This window comes from Onychomys torridus, chromosome 8 (genome assembly GCF_903995425.1).
Source record: "Onychomys torridus chromosome 8, mOncTor1.1, whole genome shotgun sequence".
Taxonomy (NCBI): domain Eukaryota; kingdom Metazoa; phylum Chordata; class Mammalia; order Rodentia; family Cricetidae; genus Onychomys; species Onychomys torridus.
The window spans coordinates 46,605,948-46,633,110 of record NC_050450.1 but is presented as its reverse complement, the minus strand read 5'-3'; the positions used below and the strand labels follow the sequence as shown (position 1 = coordinate 46,633,110).

General features: G+C 39.3%; 2 protein-coding genes across 2 annotated transcripts; one reads left to right on the top strand and one right to left on the bottom strand.

Annotated features, from left to right (window-relative positions):
• Positions 1 to 9,664: 9,664 nt before the first annotated feature.
• LOC118589862 (olfactory receptor 2T29-like) lies at positions 9,665 to 10,621 on the top strand. Its single transcript, XM_036197511.1, has one exon. The coding sequence runs from the start codon at positions 9,665 to 9,667 to the stop codon at positions 10,619 to 10,621; it is 957 nt and encodes a 318-aa protein (XP_036053404.1).
• A 12,706-nt stretch (positions 10,622 to 23,327) lies between these two features.
• LOC118589922 (olfactory receptor 2T5-like) lies at positions 23,328 to 24,077 on the bottom strand. The gene has a single exon (XM_036197622.1). It carries the CDS (start codon positions 24,075 to 24,077, stop codon positions 23,328 to 23,330), a length of 750 nt encoding a protein of 249 aa, XP_036053515.1.
• Between the last annotated feature and the right edge of the window lie 3,086 nt (positions 24,078 to 27,163).

The window sequence follows — 27,163 nt, the reverse complement described above, 5'->3', positions numbered from 1 at the left end:
ATCTCTATCGCTATTGACGGAGTAAAAAAAATATTCCAAGATAAACCAGATTAAAACAATACCTATCCACAAATCCAACCCCATCAGAAAGCACTAGAAGTAAAACTCCAACCTAAGGAAGTTAGATACACCCATGAAAACACAGGCAATAGATAATACCACACCAACAAATAACAAAGAAGAAAAACATACAACACTACCAACAAAAAATAACAAGAATTAACAATCACTGGTCATTAATATCCATTAATATCAATGGTCTCAATTTGCCTATGAAAAGACACAGGCTGACAGAATGGATACAAAAACAGGATCCATACTTCTGCTGCACACAAGAAACACATCAACTTTAAAGAAAGACACTACCTCAGAGTAAAAGGCTGGGAAAAGTCTTTCCAATCAAATGGACTTAAGAAGCAAGCTACCCTAATATCTAATAAAATAGACTTCAAACTAAAATCAAATGAAAGAGATTGGGAAGGACATTACATACTTATCACAGGGAAAATCCACCAAGATGAAGTCTCAATTCTGAACATTTATGCCCCAAATACAAGGGCACCCACATTTGTAAAAGAAACATTACTAAAGCTTAAATCGCACATCAAATCCCATACATTAGTAGTGGGAAATTTCAACACCCCACTCTCACCACTGGATAGATCTGACAGACTGAAGCATAACAGAAAAATAAGGGACCTAACAGATGTTATGACTCAAATGGACTTAATAGATATCTACAGACCATTCCACCCTAACACACACACAAAATATCTTCTTCTCAGCACCCCATGGAACCTTCTCTAAAACTGTCCACAAGCTAAGTCACAGAGCAAATCTCAACGGATACAAAAAAATTGGAACAACCTCCTGTATTTTATCAGACCACCATGGCTTAAAGTTAGATTTCAACAACAACAAAAGTTATAGGAAGCCTACAATCTCATGGAAAATGAATAATGCCCAAATGAATCACCAATGGGTAAAGGAAGAAATAAAGAAAAAAATTAAAGTTTTCCTAGAATTCAATTAAAATGAAAGTACAACATACCCAAACTTATGGGACACTATGAAATTCATAGCACTAAATGCCCACATAAAGAAGAAGGAGAAATCTCACACTAGTGATCTAACAGTACACCTGAAAACTCTAGAACAAAAAGAAGCAAACTCACCCAGGAGAAGTCAACCCCAGGAAATAACCAAATTGAGGAACTAAATCGATAAAATAGAAACAAAGAGAACAATACAAAGAATCAACGAAACAAAGAGTTAGTTCTTTCAAAAAATCATCAAGATAAACAAGCCCTTATCCAAATTAACCAAAAGGCAGAGAAAGAGCGTCCAAATTAACAAAATCCAAAATGAAAAGGGACACATAACAACAGACAATGAAGAAATCTAGGAATCATCTGGTCATATTTCAAAAACCTGTACTCCACATAATTGGAAAATCTGAAAAAATTGGACAGTTTTCTGGATGAGTACCACATACCAAAGTTAAATAAAGACCAGATAAACTATTTACATAGACAAATAACCTCTAAGGAAATAGAGACAGTCATTAAAAGTCTCCCAACCAAAAAGAACCCAGAACCAGATGGTTTCAGCACAGAATTCTACCAAATTTTCAAAGAAGAACTAATTCCAATACTCTTCAAACTGTTCCACACAATAGAAACAGAAGGAACATTGCCAAACTCTATTTATGAGGCTACGGTTACCCTGAAACACAAACCACACAAAGATGCAACAAAGAAAGAGAATCACAGGCCAATCTCCCTCATGAATATAGATGCAAAAATACTCAATAAAATATTGGCAATCGAAATACAAGAACATATCAAAAAAATTATTCACCATGATCAAGTAGGCATCATCCTAGGGAAGCAAGGATGGTTCAACATATCAAAATCTGTCAATGTAATACACCATATAAGCAAACTGAAAGAAAAAAAAACACATAATCATCTCATTAGATGCTGAAAAAGCCTTTGGTAAAATCCAACACCCCTTCATGATAAGGGTCCTAGAAAGATCAGGAATACAAGGAACATACCTAAACATAATAAAGGCAATTTACAGCAAACTGACAGCCAACATAAAATTAAATGGAGAGAAAATCAAAGCAACTCCACTAAAATCAGGAACAAGACAATGCTATCCATTCTCCCCATATTTATTCAATATAGTACCTGAAGTTCTAGCTAGAGCATTAAGAAAACAAAAGGAGTTCAAAATGATAGAAATTAGAAAGGAAGAAGTCAAAGGTTCACTATTTGCAGATGATATGATAGTATACATAAGTATACAAAATTCTATCAGAGAACTCCTACAGCTAATAAACTCCATCAGTAATGTGGCAGTATACAAGATTAACTCAAAAAAAAAAAAAATCAGTAGCCCTCCTATATACAAATGATAAAAGGGCTGAGAAAGAAATCAGAGAAACATCACTCTTTACAATAGCCACAAATAATATAAAATACCTTGGAGTAACTCTAACTAAGCAAGTGAAGGACCTGTATGATAAGAACTTCAAGTCTCTGAAGAAAGAAATTGAAGAAGATATCAGAAAAGAGAAAGATCTCCCATGCTCATGGATAGGTAGGATTAACATAGTAAAAATGGCAATCTTACCAAAATCAATCTACAGATTCAATGCAATCCCCATCAAAATCCCAACACAATTCTTCACAGACTTGGAAAGAACAATACTCAACTTCATATAGAAAAAACAAAAACCCAGGAGAGCTAAAAGAATCTGGTGTAATGATGCAACCTCTAGAAGCAACATAATCCCTGACTTCAAGCTCTACTATAGAACTACAGTAATAAAAACAGCTTGGTACTGGCATAGAAACCAACATGTGGACCAATGGAATTGAATTGAAGACCCTGACATTAATTCACACACATATGAACATCTGATTTTTTGAAAAAGAAGCCAAAACTGTACCATGGAAAAAAGAATCTTCAACAAATGGCATAGCTGGATGTCAGCATGTAGAAGATTGCAAATAGACCCTTATCTATTGCCAAGTACAAAAATGGATCAAGACCTCAACATAAATCCAGTTACACTGAACCTGATAGAAGAGAAAGTAGGAAGTAGTCTTGAATGCATTGGCACCAGAGATTACTTTGTGAATATAACACCAGTTGCACAGTCACTGAAAGAAACAATCAATAAATGGGACCTCTTGAAACTGAGAAGCATTTTTTAGGGCAAAGGGCACAGTCAATAAGACAAATGACAGCCTACAGAATGGGAAAAGATATTCACCAACCCCACATCTGACCAAAGGATGGTCTCCAGAATATATAAAGAACTCAAGAAACTAGACATCAAAATACCTAACAATCCAATTTTTAAAATGGGCTACAAAGCTAAACAGAGAATTCTCAACAGAAGAATCTCAAATGGCTGAAAGGCATTTAAGGAATTGCTCAATATCCTTAGTTATCATAGAAATGCAAATCAAAATGACTCTGAGATACCATCTTACACCTGTCAGAATGGCTACCATCAAAAACACTGAAGACAGCTTGTGTTGGAGAGGATGTGGAGCAAGGGGAACACTCCTACACTGTTGGTGGGAATGCAAACTTGTACAGCTACTTTGGAAATCAGTATGGTGGTTTCTCAGAAAATTAGGAATCAATCTTCCTCAAGACTCAGCTATACCACTCTTGGGAATATACCCAAGGAGTGCTCAATCTTACCAGAACTTGGAAACTACTTAGATGCCCCTCAACTGAAGAATGGATAAAGAAAATGTGGTACATATACACTCAGCAGAGAAAAACAATGACATCATGAAATTTGCAGGCAAATGGATGGAACTAGAAAATATCATCCAGAGTGAGGTAACCCAGAGTGAGGACAAACATGGTATGTACTCATTCATAAGTGAATACCAGATGTAAAGCAAAGGATAACCAGACTGCAACCCACTGCTCCAGAGAGGCTAGCTAGTAAGCAGGACCCTAGGAAGGACTCATGAATCGCCCAGTTAAAGAGAGATAGATGAGATCTACGTGAGCAAACTGGGGGTGAGTGGTGGGTAATAGGGGCAAAGGACTGAGGATGAGAACACAGGAGAATGGGAAGTTCAACATGGAACAAAATAAGAGTGGAAAAGCAATGAATGGGATACCATGATAAATGAAGACATCATGGGAATAGGGAGAAACAGAGTGCTAGGGAAGTTCCCACAAATCCACAAGCATGACCCCACCATAGACTACCGGCAATAGTCACGAAGGTGCCAGGATTGGCCTATTCTGGTGATCAGATGACTGAATACCCTGTCATCATAGAGCCCTCATCCAGTGACTGAAGGAAGCAGATGAAGATATCCAAGTTTGGATTCCAGGCCAAGCTCCAGGAGTCCAATCAATGAGAGAGAGGAGGGATGCTATGAACAAGCAACATCGAGACTATGATGAGAAAAAGTACAGAGATAACTAGCCAAATTAGTGGAAACACATGAACTGTGGACCAATAGATGTAGAACCCCCTTGGTAATGGACTAGGCTCTCTGGATAAGCCAGACAGTTTTTTAGCATGAACTGTTTAGGGGGGTCCCAGGCAGTGGGATTGGGACCTGTCCCCAGTGCATGAGCTGGATTTTTGGAGCCTAGTGCATATGGTGACACACTTTGTGCATCCTTGGTGCAGGGAGGAGGGGCTTGGATCTGCCTCAGTTGAATGTACCAGGCTCTGCTGACTCCCCATGGGAAACCTTGCCTTGGAGGAGGTAGGAAGGTGTGTTGAGAGGGAAGACTGGCGGGGGCGGGAGAAGGGAGGACAGGGGAACATGTGGTTGGTATGTAAAATGAATGAAAATCTCTTAATAAAAATTAAGAGATAGTAAAGGTAATATAAAAATAAGCCACCAAAAGATGGATATTACACAGAAAAACAAACAAACAAACAAAAAAGTCCTTTGCTAACAAACAGAGTTAGCCAGAGCCTGATCACCCTGCAGCTGGAAAATGCTAAAACTTCATCTGTCTCTGTGTGTCTTCTTTCTGTGGACCCTCCTGAACCCACACCTGATATACAATAATGTGACACAGGTGAGCCTCACTAAAGCCCTGAGATCCTTACAACACTTTGAACATGAAGGAAGAAAGACTTCCTAGCAAACTCTCTTCAGAAGGAGGTAGGTGAGATGCACAGACAGGGACAGCACGTTTCACACTGCCAGGGCATCACTAGGAACAATAGTCAGTTCTGTGTATTTGTCCTCAGATCCCACTGTGCCTAAGCTTCCCTCATTTCCACGAACTGTTTTTGTTGTATTTTATGACACATCTACTGTATGGCATGGGTTCATAACTTTTAATTACATAGGATTTAATTGTTTGAGGACACTGGTATTTTTATTTTCTCTCTCCACCAAAGTCCTCATGAATCAGTTTCCAGGACTTTAAAAAGCCTTCATATTTCATGATGGACAAATTCACACAGGACCTTGGTCATACAGGAGCAATGATCCATAGGGCAGGCAGGTGACATTGAGGAGGAATGTTGTAGCTTTGGTAGCTGCATGTGCCCCTCGATGTGCATTAGATGCTTGACTCTCTAATCTACTGGTGGCCATGCCCTGACACCATGCACACCTAAGACATCGGTGTCCTAACAGTGATGCGTCAGCTACCTTGGGGGCTGGACATATCCTGGATTCCCACAGAGCATCTGTCACCCACAGTTGATACAGACAGCCCAGACAGGCAGCAACAGGGAAACACCCCTTTTCTTTCCCCTTCCCTGCCAGAGTTCACTCAGGGCCTGCACTCAAACCAAGTGTGGAAGGAGTCAGGACCCTGCTCCATCTGCAGGTTAAAGCCCTGTGAACATGGGAGGGCTGAGCTCAGGAGTGTGGCCTGATGAGCAGAGGACACTGTGTGACCAGAGGATGGAATGAGAACACTATCATGACATGAGAACATGATCAGAAACCTTCAGCACTCAGAACAAGTACAGTGCAATTTGGCTGCAAGATCAAGAGTGCTGAGGTGGATCCATCTTCTTCCCTGTTGTGCATTGTCAACTACACAGTTTACACTCCACAGATGTGTGCAGTTTAAGGGAGAGTGGTGGATTCATTTTCATCTAAGCCGTTTGTATTTGTAGTCATTCTATAATTTTCAGGTCACTATTTAAAGCAAAACAAACCGAACTGAATATTTGAACAGAATGCAGTTCCAATGAACATGGCTTCTGACTGACAGCAGAACACAGCCATGACGTGATGGGGAGAAGGCAAGATGGCCCATGAGGGATGGGGCTTTTGGGTTGTTCTGCAACATACTAGTAAGGGGAACTCAACCCCAAGCTTTGGACTCCACACTTATAAAGATAACAGGTCACAAAAACTACTGACAGTTTATGTGAACAGAGAGGGACAGGAACAGAGACAGACAGACAGAAAGAGAATGGGAGGGAATAGAATTCTGCATAGTGCACAAGGGCCTGAACATATCATAATTAACTCATATGGAGCAGATTACTCTTTATGATGATGATAGACCAGGCTATTGTTAATACTGGCTTTGACTTTCCACTTTAACAAAACTGAAGGGTAAATGAGCCTGTAGCAGAGGTTTCTATCACCATCCCTGGCTCATTTAGTTAATTTCTTCTTTAAAGTCCCACAGGGGAGTTATTAACACAATCTTTATCCAGGAATGAGCAGGGTCCAGCCAGCAATGATGTCACTTGCCTCCTTTTCCTTCTGCACTTAACCAGCTGCTGTCCCTTGGCCCATATGACCCAGGCTGCAGCTGCATCTGATGGTGAGTCGACCCAACAGGAGAAGATTGTCCCTAGACAGACTGTTTGTTCTTCAAGAGGTTCGTTTTATCATTTTTCCCTATTTTTACATGGAGGAAAAAATTCTGCCTTCTTTTTCTCTCATTTTTGGTGTTCTGAGACAGGGTTTTCCTTTGGACCCTGGCTGTCCAGAACTTGGTTTGTAGACTAGTCTGCCCTTGAACTGAGAGATCTTCATGCCTCTACCTCCCTAGTGCTGAGACAAAGGAGTGCACTACCACGCCCAGCATCTTCCTAAAGCTTCACTTTACCAATTCTTACTGAGATTTTTTTTCTAAGTTATCAATGAAGGAATATATGTTACACACACACACACACACACACACACACACACACACACACACACACACAAATAAAACTTGCCTTGATTACATTGCTGACCACCTACCCCAGTATCACAAATGACAAGATTGTAGTAGGCATCTGCCAACACCCCACCCTCCCTTCTGTATTTTTGGTGTTCATATTATAATCCATTAGTGTTCCAAAATTTTCTTTTTTGTTGATTTAACTTTAATTGTGGGTAATAATTGGGCATTAAATAATGTCAAAAATTCTTAACTTTATTTATGTCTCATCATATAAAACATTCTGTAGGTGGTCTAAACAGAAGCAATATATTCCTGGGGAAATGGTGTTTCACATAGAACCCAGGAAGGTATCCACTCTGTGCCTAAACATAGGTTAAGCATTCATACTGTGGATTACTGTGTGATGTGAGGCAGACCCTGAGCTTCTCCACTGTAAGGAAGAAAACATGGTGATTCCTATGGAAGCACAGGGTGTTTCAGGGATGCTGATGGCTTGGGAAGATGCTTTGTCATTTCTCTGGGTTCACCGTGAGTAATAGCCAGTGTTAACATGCACCAAGCTGTTCACATGAAATCAAACACACAGAATTGTAAGGGCAAGCCAGCTGCTGGTCCTGTGCCTTGTGTGGACATCACCTTCCTGATCTCACTTCTCTCTGGGTGCCTTGATGTCAGTGTTCCCCACTTAACATAGTGCACCACCTTCCCACCACACCTCCTGCCCCTCACCTGCCTCCTGACCTCCACTCACCCAGCAAACACTGGTTAGGGATTCTCATACACTGTGGCAGACTCGCTTATCCTTCCTCACTATGTCCACAAATATGAATTAAGTCAGTAGGTCACCCTAAGGAGAATGAGGAAAGCTTAAGTTTTAGAACATGTGTAAGTACACTTTCATGAATAAGCCTTCTTAAAATGGAAATCCATCATTTGTCTTCCTGTCCCTCAGTCTATTTGTCTGTCTGTACCTCTGTCCATCTCCAACCAGAGGACTCAGGTTTTCCTGGTTTTATATGAAAGCATCAAGAACGTGGCAATGTTCTCTGCTCCATCAGTAGCTTGACAGAACATGGCCCTTTAAGGACTTCATTTCCTGGTATGTTTTGTGTTTTTGTTTTTAGAATCTTGATAGAGATTAAAATGATCTTGAGACTTGTGATTTTTGTGTCAGCAGCCCCTCCCTTTAATTATGGCTAACATATCAGAAAGATTTTATTTCCTTTCTATTGCTAAAGGCTAGCAAAATGCAGAAATTAAAAAAAAAAAAAAAAAAAACTTAAAAAATCTTCTCTCTTTGAGAAGCATCTGTGGAAGAGGCATTCTGAGCCTGGTCGGAAAGGCTGGCTACCTTCTGTCTGCTACCATTTCTCACTCTGTTGTACCTGTTTAAACCTTCACATTTAACTCATATATGTGCTATTTTCCCAACACAGATGAACACTAACCTTGTTTAGTACAATCAAAATTAATTTGTCCTTGAATATGTATGTCCTTACATACATACAGACAGACAGACAAAAATACATACATACACAAACACACATACAGACATACACACAAACACACATACATACATACACATTTGCATCAAACATAGAGGCAGGCTGTGAGCACGGAGCAGGGGACTATCAGGGACATGTCATGGTTGTCTTCTCTCTACTTCTCAGACTCCATGAAGAAGTGGCTGACAGTCCATAGAGATGCTGCTGTCACAGCCTGGCCTGGCAACCAGCAGTGACTGCTGAATCCTCTGCCTCCTGCTGAAGTTAGAGCCAATGGTGGACCCTGTGAGGAAATGATTTTGGAGAGGCAGAGACCAGAAAAGAGTGAGACTTCCCATTATCTCAGTCTAACCAGCATTAGATGAGCAAGCATGTTCTATGTATTACTCTATCTATATTTCCATATGACTATGTTTATGTGAGTGTATACTGAAAGAACATTTATCTAGCAAAACAAACATATGTAAGAAATTTCTACTTCAATATTAAATGGAGACTATGCATTTTCAAACACAATCTCTTACCATATTATTTTAAAATCCATATTATTCAATGAATATGAAAATGGAGAGTGCATCTCATAATGTGTTAATATTAAAAGCAAATTCAAAATAATTCTTAAGAATAAATTTATTCATTAACTTTCTTAATGTGTTTGCCTATTTGCTTTTAATTTTAATTGGTTTGCTTGTTTGTTTTGGTCAGTGATTCACTATTTTTGTTAGTAGCAAAAAAATTACCCTGAAATTTTCAAGAACTTTTTGATATAGGACAGTATTTTTCATCAGGAAAAATCATGACCATGAACCATGGTAGCTTTTGTCTGAGTTGTAATGGCTATAAACACAGGTGTGAATTCTTGCTTTTTTAAATGGCTTAAAATATGTAGCTTATCATTCTCATATCTATAGGCCAAGGGCACTTTCTCAGTACACTAGGCTTGTGCATATATCAGTAAGCAGCCACTAAAACCCAAACAATTCTTGGTTGCCTAGGAGACACTTATGGACGTCATTATCTGGATGAGCAACTACACTGGACAGTCAGATTTCACCCTGGTTGGATTCTTCAGTCAGTCGAAACACCCTGCCCTCCTTGCTGTGGTCATATTCGTGATTTTCCTGATGGCCTTGTTTGGAAATGCCCTCTTGATCCTTCTGATACACTCTGACACCCGCCTCCACACACCCATGTACTTTTTCATCAGCCAGTTGTCCCTCATGGATATGATGTACATTTCTGTCACTGTGCCCAAGATGCTCATGGACCAGGTCCTTGGAAGCCACAAGATCTCAGCTGCTGCCTGTGGGTTACAGATGTTCCTGTACCTGACACTAGTAGGTTCAGAATTTTTCCTTTTGGCCGCCATGGCTTATGACCGCTATGTGGCCATCTGCCATCCACTCCGTTATCCTGTCCTCATGAACCACAGAGTGTGTCTCCTCCTGATGTCTGTCTGTTGGTTCCTGGGATCCCTGGATGGCTTCATGCTCACTCCTGTCACCATGACCTTCCCATTCTGTGGATCCCATGAGATCCATCACTTCTTCTGTGAGGTTCCTGCTGTGACAAAGCTCTCCTGCTCAGACACCCAGCTCTATGAGACCCTCATGTACCTGTGCTGTGTGCTCATGCTTCTCATCCCTGTGACAGTCATTTCAAGCTCCTATTCATCCATCCTCCTCACTGTTCACAGGATGAACTCAGCAGAGGGCAGGAAGAAGGCCCTGGCCACCTGCTCCTCCCACATGACTGTGGTCATGCTCTTCTATGGTGCTGCTGTCTATACCTACATGCTCCCTGCCTCCTTCCACACCCCTGAGAAGGACATGGTGGTGTCTGTGTTTTACACAATACTCACCCCTCTGTTGAACCCACTGATCTACAGTCTTAGGAATAAGAATGTCACAGAGGCTCTGAAGAAACTGTTGGGTTTGGAACCCCTTTTCAAGAAACAATAAAGTAAGTAATTTGGAATGAACAGTTTCTTCTCCTTGTCTCTGCATATCTTTTGATCTAGGTCTCATGCTGATGTATGATTGCATAGTCTTCCCTTTTGAAGAATTTTTTTGTATTCTGAAGTTTTTTCATTGATATATTTCTTGTACATTTAACATCTTCATTCTCATCCTTTCAATGTTACATTTTATGAATTGATAGTGGCTGTTTAATTTTGTGTGACAACAGTCTTATCATTCCAAAGGTATATCATATTGAGAAATAAATGGTCCTGAGATGTTCAACTGATAAAAGATAGAGTAAATTGGAAGAAGAGTGGTTTACAAGAAGTGAATGGAGATAAATGGCATATTGGATTAATTCTGTGTGTTTCTTTATAATGTATGTATATTTCAAATATGATAAAAATAAAGAGAAAGATACAGTTTTATCCCTCGGCTCCTTTGTGTGGTATAATAAATATAGTGTTCCAAAGAAATTAAAATCTGGATAGTACAAGTGTCCCAGAGTATTTCTAATTGTCAGCATAGCTGTATTACCATATAAATGTACTCATGTATGCTGCAAAAACAAACATAGCTCTCACTTCAAGGGAATGAGTTATAATGTGAGTGACCATGGCCCAGGAACATGAACTCGGGTTGTCACCAATGACATGTTCCAAAGTTTCATGGAAAGTTAGAAAGCACACACAAGTCAGAAGTCATAACTCAAGGCATTTTTCAACTATACTTGTAGACATATCAGAAGTTCAGGTTGTAGCAAAGTGGGAAAATCTGTGCTATGATTCTCTGATGCTGTCTGGTGACATGGAAAGCTTCTAATTTGAGTAAGCCATTCTGATAACCAATACATTCCAGAAGATTTCACCTGATAGGCACAGGGATGCTGGCTCAGAAACAGAAACTGGCAATGAATGGCTCCTATGGATGCTCTGGACACTTGGGGTCATTTTGCTTTGTACCTTCATGTTCTAACACTCCATAAGAACTCCACAGGAGTATTAGTCAATTGGCCAATCTTGCAGAATTTATTTTTGTTTTTGTTTATTTGTTTGGGGAATATTATTTTAAGGTGTGCTAGTTCTGTTTATGTTATATTTGTTTAACTCTGTGAAGCAGTGTTGCTGTGCCTGTCTAAAACACCTGCTGGTCTAATAAAGAGCAGAATGGCCAAGAGTGAGGCAGGAGAGAGGATTCGTGTGTCTCCAGGCACAGGGAATATATGGAAGGAGAGATCTGGGAGGAAGAGGAAGGAGTAAGAGAGGAAGGAAGAGGACCTCAGGGACCAGTCACCCAGCTACACAGCCAGCCATGGAGTAGGAATAAGGTAAGATTAACAGAAGTAAGAGAATGGGAAAGGTCCAGAGGTAAAATGTTGATGGTATAATTTAAGATTAAGAAAAGCTGGCAAGAAACAAGCCAAGCTAAGGCTGGGCATTTATAATTAAGAATATGCCTCTTTGTGTGATTTATCTGGTAGCTGGGTAGTGGGCCCCACTAAAGAGTTCATTGTTATCTGTTTGGTTTTTGTTTGGTTGGTTTTCTTAATCTTAACAAGTCCATGGTTTTGTCCTCTGGGAACTTCAATGTGGTGTCCTCTGTTGACCAAGCTTTACATTCAGAGCATGAAGAGGCCATGTGTTCTCTTATGTTCCAGGAGTCAGGACAATCAGGGTAGAAGTCTTTAGGAGAGAGAGGTAGCTGCTGCAGCCATTCTGATCTGGGACTGCTTTTTCCCCACTCTCTGTATCTGACACAATATTTACATGTGACCTGTTACAGGAATGTTATACCTCTAGTTAAATTATCAAGAATATAGTAAATAAAGTAAATAAGGCAAATGAGAGAAATGATGAAACTTAAAATCTTTTTTTTTTTTTTTTTTTTTTTTTTTTTTTTTGGTTTTTCAAGACAGGGTTTTTCTGTGTAGCTTTTGCGCCTTTCCTGGAACTCACTTTGTAGACCAGGCTGGCCTCGAACTCACAGAGATCCATCTGCCTCTGCCTTCCAAGTGCTGGGATTAAAGGCGTGCACCACCACTGCCCAGCTTTAAAATCATCTTTCAACAAATCTTCCAATATGTTTCTTCTCTGCCATGTACCAAATATTATTGGGGATAAGGATAGAAAGAAGAAGCCAAATTCATGGGAAACTGGAATTCCATAGGTTATTGTGGACATAAGTCAATTATTTTTTACTTTTTTTTTTTGAACCGAGGACCAAACCGAGGGCCTTGCACTTGCTAGGCAAGCGCTCTACCACTGAGCTAAATCCCCAACCAGAAGTCAATTTTTTATTTCACCATCAGAAAAGGAAATGTCATTTTTTAATTTTAATTTTTTTATTATTATTAAGTGTTTTAATTTTATACATCAGCCATGGGTTCCCCTGTCCTCCTCCTTCCTGCCCCTACTCCCACCTTCCCCCCAGCCCCTCCCCTCCATCCCCATGTCCTCCAGGACCAAGACACCCCTGGGGACTCATTTAAACCTGGTGGATTCAGTACAGGCAGGTCCAGTCCCCTCCTTCCAGGCTGAGCATGTGTCCCTGTGTAAGCCCAAGGTTCCAAATAGCCAGCTCATGCACCAAGGACAGGTCCCGATCCCACAGCCTGGGAGCCTCCCAAACAGATCAAGCTATTAAATTGTCTCACTTATCCAGAGGGTCTGATCCAGCTGGGGGCTCCACAGCCGTTGGTTCATAATTCATGTGCTTCCATTCGATTGGCTATTTGTCCCTGTGCTTTTTGCAATCTTGGATTCAACAATTCATGCTCTTGCAGTCCCTCCTCCTTCTCGACAGTTGGACACCTGGAGCTCCACCTGGGGCCTGGCTGAGGATCTCTGCATCCACTTCCATCAGTTATTGGATGAGAGTTCCAAGACGACTGCTAGGGTGTTTAGTCATCTGATCACCAGACTAGGTCAGATCAGGCCCTCCGGGACCTGTCCTTGGTGCATGAGCTGGCTGTTTGGAACCTTGAGCTTACACAAGGACACATGCTCAGCCTGGAAGGAAGGGACTGGATCTGCCTGTACTGAATCCACCAGGTTTAAATGAGTCCCCAGGGGTGTCTTGGTCCTGGAGGACATGGGAATGGAGGGGAGGGCTGGGGGAAAGGTTGGGGTGGGAGCGGGAGGGGGGAGGACAGGGGAACCCGTTGCTTATGTATAAAATTAAAACACATAATAGTAAAAAAAAAATAAAATAAAATAAAATAAAATAAAATAAAAAATTTTTAAAAAATGCTGGAGAGATGGCTCCGAGGTTAAGAGCACCGACTGTTCTTTCAGAGGTCCTGAGTTCAATTCCCAGCATCCACATGGTGGCTCACAACCATCTGTAATGAGATCTGGCGCCCTCTTCTGTACACATAATAAATAAATCTTAAAAAAAGAAAAAGAAAAAAATGCCATTTTTAAAGTGATATTCCTTTGAAATACTTCCACCTCCAGAACCAGTCATTGTCTCAAAGTCTTTTCTCATAGCAAACCTCATTTCTGAAGGGTTAGTACATGTCAGCTCCTTTCCTAAAGCAGCCACAGCCTCTCCTTTCTTATATCTAACAACTTCACCTGAAAATACCATCAGTTCTACACCCACACCATCCTGGGTTCATCCCTCTCATATCTAGCAGTGGAGGACAAAGGATTCCAGTAGATGGAGGCTATTGTAAGTCCATCAAGAAATTCTAGTAGACTTTAATTGGATATCTAGAAACATCATATGTTCTGGTTTCTCCTGGTTTCCTGCCTAGGTCTTGTGATGGTAATCGTGCTTGCCATGCAATTTTGGGCTGCTTTAGAAAGGCTGGGAGGACCCATTCAGTGAAGAATTCATATCTGTCATTGTCCCAATTTCATATCATCTGTGGAATTTCTCAAACACTAACTGAGAAAAATACCTGCCGTTACCTTCTGCCAGACACATGCACAGGAACACATGTACACATACAGCCACACCTACACGTGTACCCACATATATGCAAACAAACATATAATACATATATTGCACATACACAAACAAGAACAGAATTATAACAGATCTCCCATGTGACCACTTCTCGCAACGTAACTGCAGGCCTTGAAGTCATCACACCACAGAGATTTGTGTGTACTAATGTTGATCACAGTGCTGGTAACAGCTAGTACATTATGGGACCATCCTTGATGTTTAGCTTCAGGGCAATGCATAATGTAGAAAACTAGATCTATACACAATGTAATTTTTTCAGCCATAATTAAGAACAAAGTTATGTGCTGTTTGAACATAGTGCATACAGCATGCCATCTAAACTGCTGTAGCTTTGAAATAAAAAAAAAAATGTGCTCTTTATGAATATGCTTCTGTCCATTCTACATGTGTACCTAAGCTTTATAGGGTTTGAGTTTTGCTAACTAGTATTTCAATGTGAAAATTAAATTAACATGAAAGTTATACACTAAAACCTTTATTGAAACATGAGTTTGCAATAATTTCAATTGCTACAATGAAATCATATTACTGTGTGGTCTCAGATGCAAGTTAAATCCCAAATTGAAGTGCAGTGTGTACCTTTAAACTCAAACTCAAGTTTCCTGAAGAAGACAAAAGCAAAAAAATGAAAATCAATCTACATTTATCATTACAAAATAAAAATACCAAACATTTAAGTCATCTTTTAAAAATGAAAGGGAAATATGAATTATGAAAATATGTTACCATAAATGTAATAACTAAAGTTAATGTGTGTATGTAAGAACTAGTTTACAAGTAAATATAAGAAATAAAAAACAATATTAAGACACAGAAAAAACCTAAAAAGGATAATCATTACAGACAGATGAAAAGTCACAAATAGCCGGGCAGTGGAGGTGCACGACTTTAATCCCAGCACTCGGGAGGCAGAGGAAGGCAGATCTCTGTGAGTTCGAGGCCAGCCTGGACTACCAAGTGAGTTCCAGGAAAAGGCGCAAAGCTACACAGAGAAACCCTGTCTTGAAAAAAAAAAAGTCACAAATAAATACCTGAAATGATAGGAATAATAACTAAACAAACAATGATACAACTTCCTCTGATATTACAGAAATGGTATTTTTATTTTCTCAGTTATATGAAATTACACAAAAACAATTTAGCTCTGAATATTATATTAACGTCCAGATGTGGCACAATTAATCACAACACTCAGGAGGCAGAGGCAGTGATTATCTGTTAATTTAAGGACAGCATAGTCTACATAGGGATTTCCAGGTATTCACAGAAAGGTTTGATTCCAAAAATCAAAACCAAAGCAAGACAGAAGAATATTAAATTTGAGCAATTTTCTTCCTTTATTAATTGAAAATGTTCATAAAAGTCTGCTGACCACACCCACTCCCCTCCTGTAGGTCCCCTCTGTCCCCTGGACAGTTTCACTTCTACCTATATGTCATCTGTACACACATGATTGATGTGTCTGCATATAATTCAGGGACCACAAATGACTGAAAACATGTGATATTTGTGTTTCTGAGACTGGCTTAATTCACTTAATATGAGTATCTCCAGTTGAGTCCATTTGTTCTGCAAGTAACATAAATTTGTTCCTATTTATGGCTGAAATAAAAATCACATTGAGTATCCACCACATTTGCTTTATCCATCCCTCTGTTGGGTACCTATGTTGGCCCCTAACTACTTAACCTTTGTAAACAGCACCACAGTAGACAATGTTATGCACTCGCCTATGTGATACACTGGCTAGGAATCCTCCATGTAATACTGAGAAATGGAATAGCTGGTCACATGGTGGATCAATTTTTAGTTCTGGGGTGTGTGTGTGTGTGTGTGTGTGTGTGTGTGTGTGTGTTTGCATGTATTGAGGTGCACATATATGTGGGGACATATGTAGGTGTGTGCTTCTTCATTTGGTGTCTAGACGTTGACATAAGTGTCTTTCTCAGTTGCTCTCCCCTCATATATTGAAGTACAGTCTTTCACTTGAACCTCTAGCTTGATGATCAAGCTAGTCTAAATAACCAACTTGTTCTTGGCCCTGTCTCTATCTCCTGGACACTAGGATTACAGGTGGGCCACCATGCTGTTGTAGTTTGAATGTGAAATGTCCCTGATAGGGTATGTGGTTTGATAACCTGGCCTCACTTCCTATGTGAACTCTTTCCAGAAGGCTTATGCAATGTGACAGGCCAGCCTCATGCTCTGGCCACCATGATGTCCCTGCAGCGATGGAATTTATCCACTCTGAAACTGTGAGCCAAAGCAAACCCTTTCTGCCACAGGATTCTTTTGTCAGGGTATTCTATACAGCAACAGGAAAAGAAACTCAGAAAGTGTCCATCATGCATTTGCACAAGGGCTGAGAGTCAGAACTTCTGGTCCTCATGCATTTGCAGCAAGCTCTTTACCTGTTAAGCCATCTTCTCAGCCTCTCTGAAGCAATCTCCACACACCTCAAAATCCACAGACACTTGGTGTCCAAACGCCACCAGAGTGAGCCCCTCAACACCAGCCTTTAGACAGCTCTGTGCTTTCACATCCTTCTAGTCATACATGCTGCTTCTATGTCTCCCCCCATACAGATGCCTGGCTCTTTGGCTCCTGCCCCACCATGGGTTGTGGGCTTTCCATGGATCCCCTCCTCAGGCTGCTCACATGAAATCAGTAGCAGCTGTGCTCAACTAGGCTGTGTACTGTCTGTGTCCTCTGCTCAGATTGCTACATGGATGCAGCCAGCCTCACATTTCACCACCATCATCATCAGATTTGGTGAGACAATTAGGAATTAATAAAGGGGGGAAGTAGTTTTAAAAAAGAGAGTTTTCCCCCTATGTTAAAAAATGGGAAACACTGTTATGATGGCTAATATGAATGCTAAGATACAGTCCTTAGAAAAAGTTACTAGAGAAACTGTTGCCATTTTGACATTTCCCAGCCTTAGGAACACATACTAAAACAGACAGTAGAGATTTTCAGACAAAGACAGAGGGATTTAAAAGAGAACCAACCTCACTATTACATTATAAAATTAGAAATGAACAGCCTAATGTTATCAAAAACAACTTCAATTTATCTAGTCACCTTATAGGAACAACTGCCAAATGACAGATATCCCCAAGACTATGTAGGAGTTGACTGTTTCCTGTGGAAATGTTAGATTTGAAGAAATTTAAGGAGGCAATAGTCTCATATGTCATGCATTCACCTTTTGTAAAGCAGATGTTAAATTTGTGATCAACTTGTAACACAATTGTTCCATAAGACTGGAATGACTTGGTTACAGCAGTATTGGAACTTATTATCAGTTACAGTGGAGGACCTGGTGGAAAGATGAAGCTCGGACCAGTGAACAATGAACTAGGGCTAGAGCTATTGAAATTTCCTGAAACCAACATCTTGAAGAGGGTGATTTTGCTGATGGACAAAGACAGTCTCTATATGATGACCTGGCTCTATGTCATGCCGCAGCTTTGAATGCTTAGGACAGAATTGAAGAAGTTGGAAAGAGAACTGAGTCATTTACTAAATATATATAGGGCCCAAAAGGAAGCTTCACTGATTTTTTACAAAGATTGACTTCAGCTGTAAACAGAATGATATCAAATTCAGAAGCCAGACAAATAATAATTGAATCTTTGATTTTTGAAAATGCTAATTCACAATGCAAAAGGGTAATTAGACTTTTAAAGGAAAGATCATACCCATAGAGGGATGTATCTGAGATACAGTCAATATTGACTCTCATAACCATGATGATGCTTGGATAGGAGAGGTGATTTCAGAAGGCTTGAAGAAAAATCAAAATGCCGAGTATTTTAATTGTGGTAAACAAGGCCACCTAGAAAGGGATTAGACAAGTAATTCCTAGAGACAATGTTTCTTCTATTCCAAACAGAAGGACTTTGCCTTCTGGAATATGCAGAAGGTGTGGTAAAGCCAACAATGGACCAGTGAATGCAGATCAAAAAAGGATAGACACAGTACTCCTTTGCCATCAGGAAATGCCTTAAGAGGCTTCTTGCAGACCCCCATGTCAAATTTGGTTTAGTCATTACATGTCACAGTGGGGGAAGCTCCTCCCAAGAGCAACTGAAGAACCTAATGACTATTGTAAAATAATAATAATAATAATAATAATAATAATAATAATAATAATGCTCTGGATGATAAAACTGTTTTAAAGGTAAAACAAAAATTTCAGAAGAACCCATAAGGCAAATGTTTTGCCAAACTTCTATAAATGATTAAAGACCAAAGCTAAAAAATACAAATAAATGATATTGTAATTGAAGGTCTTGTAGACACAGGGGCAGATGTAACAACAATTGCACTAGACTATTGGAATCCAAATTGGCCTCTCCAGGAGGTAAATACTCAACTTTTAGGAACTGGAATTTTTTCTCAGGTAAAACAAAGCTCAAGATGTATCTAATGTATAGGACCAGAAGGACAGAGAGGAAAATTGAAGCCATATGTGGCTAATATAGCAATGAATTTAAGGGGATATGATTTGTTACAGCAATGGAATACCCAGATTAACATTCCTCCAATCTCAGAAGCAAACCATAAACTAACATATATTTTTTGGAAAATATTAAAAGGTATTATAAAGAAAAGTCACTGACTATTTAGGTTGTACAAACACAGGGTACAACAGCTGTTAATCTTTAAAAGGTACCTAGAGCCCTACCTTTAAAATGGTTCATTGACAAACCTGTCTGAGTGGAACAATGGCCTTTGACATCAGAAAATTACAGGCTTTAGAACAGCTGGTACAGGAACAGCTAAATGCTCAACATATTGAAGATTCAACCAGTCCTTGTAATTCTCCAACATTTATGTTTGAAAAGAAATCTGAAAATGGAGAATGGTAACAGATCTAAGAGGTATTAATGAGGTGATTTAGCCAATTGGCTCTTTATAGACTGGAATTCCATTGCCTTCTCTATTACCTAAAAGATGGTCTGTTATAATTATTGATTTAAATGACTGTTTATTCACTATACCTTTACAAGTAAAGGATAGAAAAAAAATTGCCTTCCTGGTGCCAACTTATAATAATTTTCAGCCTGTTAAGAGATATCAATGGAAGGTTCTCCCATAAGTGATGTTAAACTGACATATTCTGTGCTACTATTTTGTAAATGATTTGTGTACAGTTTCCTCATTTTATAATTTACCATTATATGGATAAATCTTACTAGCTGATTCAAATGTAGATATCTAGAGAAAATGTTGTGTACAATTTCCTCATTCTTTAATTTACCATTATATGGACAATCTTACTAGCTGATTCAAATGTAGATATTTAGAGAAAATGTTTGAAGATGTAAAGAAAATTTGGCCCTATTGCAGATTACATATTGCTCCTGAAAAATCACAAAGAGGAGATTCTATTATCTACCTAGGACATAAAATAGGCTTACAAAAAATTCAACCCCTAAATGGTCCAAATCAGGAGAGATCAATTGTAGACTATTTATGACTTTCGTAAATTGCTGGAAGACATTAACTGGCTATGAAATACAATTCAATTAACAACTCAAGAACTGAGTAATTTATTTCAAACCTTACAAGGTAATAAAGACTTAAATAGTCCAAGAAAATTACTATCTGAAGAAGAGAGAGAATTGGCTCTGGTAGAAAAGAAATTACAGGAGGCACATTTGGATCATTTGGATCCAGAGCTTGATTGAACTCTAGTTATTTTACCTTCTATGCATCTCCCTAAAGAAATTTTAATATAGAGAGAAGAAAATATCTTTGAATGGACATTTTTACACAGAGTTTAAAAAAATGAAAGACATATGTATAAATGGTTTCTGAGTTGATTCTGAAAGAAAAATTGAGACTTTGTGAATTAACAGAAATTGACCCAGTAGAAACTGTAGTACCTTTTACTAATGCCGAAATTTCCTGTTTATGGGCAGAAAGTGAACATTGGCAAAGAACTTGCAGTAATTTGGGAGGAGAGATTAACAACAAATATCCCAAATGGAAGAGAATTCAGTTTATAAAAAGAACTAACTAGATCCTTCCTCACATTGTATGAAGAACACCAATTTCTGGGGCCCCTGCATTATACTGATGCAAAAATCAGGAAAGGCAGGTTATAAATCAGAAAATATGACTAAAGTGGCTCAAAGCCCTTTTATGTTCAAAAATCAGAATTATATGTTCTTTTCATGGTATTATTAGAATTTCCAGAACCTCTTAATATGTTTACTGACTCTCAATATGTAGAAAAAGTTGTTTTACACATTGAAACTTCTGAATTTATCCCAGGAGATACAGAATTGACTTTGTTGTTTATTCAGTTAAAGGAAATATTCAGAAATAGAAATCATCCCTTAGGCACAACATTTATAAGATCCCATATAGGTCTACCATCTCCTCTAGCACAAGATAATAATGAAATTGATAAACTATTTGTAGGAAATGTGCTAGAAACCTCAGAATGCCATTAAAACCTCAGAATGTCAATAGCAAAGGTTTGAAAAAAGATTTTTCCATCACTTGGCAAGGAAATGTCCTACTTGTTCATTGTATAACCAAACTCTACTACCTGCAGAAAGTAACCCAAAGGGTTCTCAAAGAAATAAAATTTGGCAAATGGACATGTTTCACTTTGCAGTGTTTAGAAAATTAAAATATGTATGTCACTCCATATATGCATATTCAGGATTTCAATGGGCAACTGCTTTGAGTTCGGAAAAGGGTGATTCTCTAATCACACATTTGTTAGACGTTGTGGCCATCATAGGGATACCTGTACACATTAAGGCTGACAATGCTCCGCATATGTCTCTAGTAAAATGAAGCAGTTTTCTGCATATTACAACATAAAGTATATTACAGTTATACCACACAATCCTACAGGGCAAGCAGTTATAGAAAGATCTAATCCAACTCTAAAAGATATGCTTCATAAACAGAAAGAATAATAAAGACCCTCAGGAACAGATTACATAATGCTTTGCTAACTTCAAAGTTTCTAAATGCTAATGATAAAGGAATGACAGCTGCAGAGAGACACTGAATACCAAAAGAAAAAAATACTGAATTAAACCTGGTGGATTCCGTAGAGGCAGGTCCTGTCCCCTCCTTCCAGACTGAGCAAAGTGTCCCTGTGTAAGCCCAAGGTTCCAAACAGCCATCTCATGGGTCCTGGAGGACATGGGAATGGAGGGGAGGGGTTTGGAGGAAGGTAGGGGTGGGTTCGGGAGGGGTGAGGACAGGGAAAATCAAAATCTCTGTCTCATGTCAGTAGAGTCACCTGATATGGGACAGAAGTAAAGCCAAAATGAAGGGACTATTCTATAGTCCCTAATATCATAATCCTTTGATTTTATTTTGCCTCTTTAAAACTCTTCTTAAGGTATAAATATTATCTCAAAATTTATAAAATTACTATATATAAATATATATTAAACTGTTTGTCATGATATTAATAGTCACAAAGAGTACTAATTCTAGAAAAAGGCTCCATCTACCTTCCTATACATGATTTCAGGTTTAAGTCTCTATCAGAGACACATACATACTTACAAACTCACACAAAGACAAACACAACACACATACACACAGAAACATAAGCAAAAGCATACACACAGACACATATACATGCACACTACACACAAACACACTACACACACAAGCACATTAAACACATTCACACCACACATACACAAATGTATACACATACAGACACAAAATACATATAAATAACCAAACACACATATATATACACACTCACATAAAAAACTACACACAGACACTAACACATATATACACAAAGAAACACATCTTTGTATACACACAGAAATAGATACATACAAAACTACACATACTTAAACATAAAAATAGAGACAAATAGATACACACAAACATATACACAAATACACAAAGACACAAACACACATACCCTTAAAAATAAATCTTTGTTTTAAAGCAAAAAAAAGGGTTAAATAATTGAATTATAGCAAGTGTTACAAGAGTAATAACAATTCTCCAACTGTTCCAAATATTAAGGAAGGTGAATACTTCCTAAACACTGACAGTAGGCTGATACTATTCTGACACATACAGTGAGGATAAACATAGTAAAAAATGTAGAACAACATCTAAGATAAACATTTGTGCCAACTCCTAACATATAATATTTATATCCCATTGCTCACCATGACAAACTGGGACATGACTCAGGAACTCTGGCTTGTTCAATACACATAAAAAAGGAAGGAATGAAACCCCTACCATTATGTCAATATACAAAGGAAACCCATTTCACAGACTCAGCATGTCTTTCTGATAAAATATCTCAGCAAAACGGGTGGTGGTGGTACACACCTTTAATCCCAGCATTCCAGAGGTAGAGGCAGGCAGATCTCTATGAGTTTGAGATTAGCCTGGTCTACAGAGTGAATTCCAGGATAGGCTCCAAAGCTACACAGAGAAACCCTGTCTGGAAAAAAATTTTTTTAAAGTCTCAGCAAACTAGAGGCACAAAGTCTATATTACTATAAAATAAAGGTCCTTCATGACCGATAGAAAACGACACACTACCAGGCATGTAAGTATCCTACAACAACATCAGCATGAGACCAAAAACAACAGATGTGTCAAGACAAGAAGAAACTATTCATTCCAATTTACTTATTTTACTGTTTCTTGAAAGAGGGGTTTCACACCCAACAATTACTTCAGGGCCTCTGTGACATTCTTATTCCTAAGACTGTAAATTAGTGGGTTCAATGGAAGGGTGACACCACAATGTCTTCTCAGGGGTGTGGAAGGAGGCAGGGAGCATGTAGGTATAGACAGCAGCACCATAGAAGAGCATGACCACAGTCATGTGGGAGGAGCAGGTGACCAGGGCCTTTTTCCTGCCCTCTGCTGAGTTCATCCTGTGAACAGTGAGGAGGATGGATGAATAGGAGCTTGAAATGACTACCACAGGGATGAGAAGCATGAGCACACAGCACAGGTACATGAGGGTCTCATAGAGCCAGGTGTCTGAGCAGGAGAGCTTTGTCACAGCAGGAACCTCACAGAAGAAGTGATGGATCTCATGGGATCCACAGAATGGGAAGGTCATGGTGACAGGAGTGAGCAGGAAGCCATCCAGGGATCCCAGGAACCAACAGACAGACATCAGGAGGAGACACACTCTGCGGTTCATGAGGACAGGATAACGGAGTGGATGGCAGATGGCCACATAGCGGTCATAAGCCATGGCAGCCAAAAGGAAAAATTCTGAACCTACTAGTGTCCCATAAAGAAACATCTGTATCCCACAGGCAGCAGCTGAGATCTTGTGGCTCCCAAGAACCTGGTCCATGAGCATCTTGGGCACAGTGACAGAAATGTACATCATGTCCATGAGGGACAACTGGCTGATGAAAAAGTACATGGGTGTGTGGAGGCGGGTGTCAGAGATTATCAGAAGTATCAGGAGGGCATTCCCAAACAAGGCCATCAGGAAAACCACAAATGTGACCACAGCACACAGGACAGGGTATTTGGACTGACTGAAGAATCCCACTAGGGTGAAACCTTACTGTCCAGTGTAGTTGCTCATCCAGGTGTTGATGTCCATGGGTGTCTCCTAAGCAACCAAGAATGCATGGGGATAAGTGTTATGTATTCCTAGGAATGAATACTTAGTGATGAGCCCTAACTGACTGTGCTCCCAAAGAACTTTCCCTGGCTGGGACCTGAAGGTTGCATATTAGACATAGTTAAATCAATTTGTTGACAATTTAGAATTCACATCTTGGCCAGATGCATTGGTGATTCAGGGCAAATTTTCCATACTGAAGGTCATGAACTTTCCTGACAACAGACTGTGTCTTCTGTCAAGGACTTGAGGAATGCTGCCTCATATTAACACAAATAGTGATTTATAAACAAAAAATGTAAAGTCAAAATTATTGAAAGATTTTATTTAAAAGTAAGCCTAAACCTCCATGAATTAAGGATTCAATTGGAATCTTAAAGAGTCTGAGGTTTATTTCATATTAAAAACACTTTTAACATTTATAATTCAAAGGGGAAATTTCTACATGTGAACCTCCTTAACCCCCAGGACAGGGCTCTCTGAGAGTTTCTCTGCTGTTTGAAGAAGCTTCACCTTCACACAAGCAATACCAGTGCTCAGAACCCTAACAGGCTTGGGGCATAGAGCTCACTCATTGGCCAAATACTGCCACCAGTCCACCTGCCACTCTGCCTACTAGTTCTTCATCTGCTGCCTAAACTAATGCTATTGCTGATGCTGATGATTAGCAGAATGGTAGTGATGATGATCTATACTATGGTGATGATGATGATGGTGATGATGATACCTTTGACTTCTAATTGGCCAATGTTAAATAAAGCAAAAGAATGACAGTTCTTTCAATATCCCAAAGTAGAGATGGCAGAGCACACACACACTGTTACAGTGTTAAGACCTCACTATGCTGGAGGGCCATCTTAGAGATGAAGTAATATTATTGTATTATAGGCTGCATTACTTTTTTCTCCAGTTTTATTTTGTTTGCATATTTATGAATTTTTTTTCAACTGGTGTGGTAGTCCATGCCTTTTATCCCAGCACTTGGGAGGCAGATGCAAGTGATCTCTGTGAATTCAGGGCCAGCCTGGTCTATAAATGGAGGTCCAGGTGAAAAAACAAAATAAGATAGATAGATAGATAGATAGATAGATAGATAGATAGATAGATAGATAGATAGATAGAAAGAAACAAAGAAACAAAGAAAGAATTGGTTTTTTTAAATAAGAAGGAAAATCTTCAAAAGTAATGTACACACCTACTTTTAAAAGAATTTGATAATTCCTTTTTTTTCTTTGTTTCTTTTTTTATTTGTTTGTTTTGATTTTTTTGAGACAGGGTTTCTCTGTGAAGTTTTGATGCCTGTCCTGGATCCCACTTCCTGGCTAAGAATTTGATATGTGTTTACAAGTATGCTTATTTTGCATAAATACATAAAAAACTTTAAATATATTAAGATGAACATTCATATGAACTTAGAAATTTGCAAAGAAATACATTACATATTTACACATTTAGCCCTGATTAGCAGTTAACAGAAAAATTCATCTGTGTAAGATCTCACAAGTTCCACCATGTGCTCTAACGCTATAGGACCTCACAGGTGTGTCCCAGGCCAGGCTGCAGCTGTGTTTGCAGCACCATCTGCTTTGTAGAATGTCACAGTCCCTGTCTCCTGGGATCCACAAAACAGAGAGAAAACTGAGTGATGCTGAGGTGCCTCTCACATGGGCTCCTGCTCTCTGTGCTCCCTGCTCACAGCCTGACTCTGCATTGGACTCTGAAACCAGTCAATGCGACTTTGAACTTGATGGTACTTAAACAGGCTCCTGCCAGTCTGTGCATGACAACATGTAAATAAGATAAAGTCAAATGTTTAAACAGCTGCAAAGTGAGTCAAAGCAATAGGCACAAATAGACCTAGCCTGTCTGAAGCCCACTAAAGCTCATGCCATGTCATCTCCTTAAACAGACTGAATTATTCTGCCTTAAAAAAATTAGATTTATTTATCTTAGTGTGTATGTGTGTTTTGTCTGCATTTATGAATGTGTGTGTGTGTGTGTAATGTGTGCACTACATGTGTCACTATTGCCCAAGGGGGTCGGAAGAGGATGTTAGATCCTCTGGGAATGGTTACAGATGGTTGTGTGCTGTGGATGGTTGATTGGTAAATAAAACACTGATTGGCCAGTAGCCAGGAGGGAGTATAGGTGGGACTAACAGAGAGAAGCATTGGGAGAACAGGAAGGTAGAAGGGGACATTGCCAGCAGCCACCAGGACAAGGAAGATGAAAGGTAATGGCAAGCCACAAGCCACGTGGCAAAGTCTAGATTAATAGAAATGGGCTGAATATAAGAGTAAGATCTAGACAATGGTAGTCAAGCAGTTTAAATAATATAAGCATCTGTGTGTTTATTTTATAAGTTGGCTGTCAGACTGCCAGGGCTTGGACCTGGAGAAGCTCTCCAGCTACAGTTGTGACCTGTCAAGTGGAATCTGGGAGCTAAACCTGAGTCTTCTGCAAGAGAAACAAGTGCTCTTAACTTGATTTCTGAAACGGTCAATGTTGAGCTCTAGGAGCTCTCACCAGCACAGTGGAAACATTTCCTCATCCTGAGAAGAATTTACCTGTAGTTACAGAGAAGGGGGTGGGGGGGTTCAGAAAGAACTGCCAGCTCCAGGGGCACTCACACCTTTGTATGAGTTCCCTACACTACTCCTGATGCTGAACTGGTTAAAACCTTGTGCTGTCTGTGATGCTCAGGAAGCTGAGAGAGCACAGATTCCCTATGCCTATAATTAAAATGTTGCAGAAGATAGATGGAAAGATAATAAATAGATGATAAATTCTTGCAAAAATAGACAGACAGATTTCCTTTCTACCAAAGTTTCCTTGGCAGATAAAAACTAAATTATGTTCAATATTTAAATGTCCCCAAACACTGCAGAGACATCAGACTATTTCACTTATATTTGTGGATAGGGTAGATCTCGGGCCAGGGCAGT

What these genes read in the sequence shown, in the direction of transcription:
- LOC118589862 (XM_036197511.1), top strand. Translation starts at nt 9,665, where the DNA reads ATGGACGTCATTATCTGGATGAGCAACTACACTGGACAGTCAGATTTC.
- LOC118589922 (XM_036197622.1), bottom strand. Translation starts at nt 24,077, where the DNA reads ATGGCCTTGTTTGGGAATGCCCTCCTGATACTTCTGATAATCTCTGAC.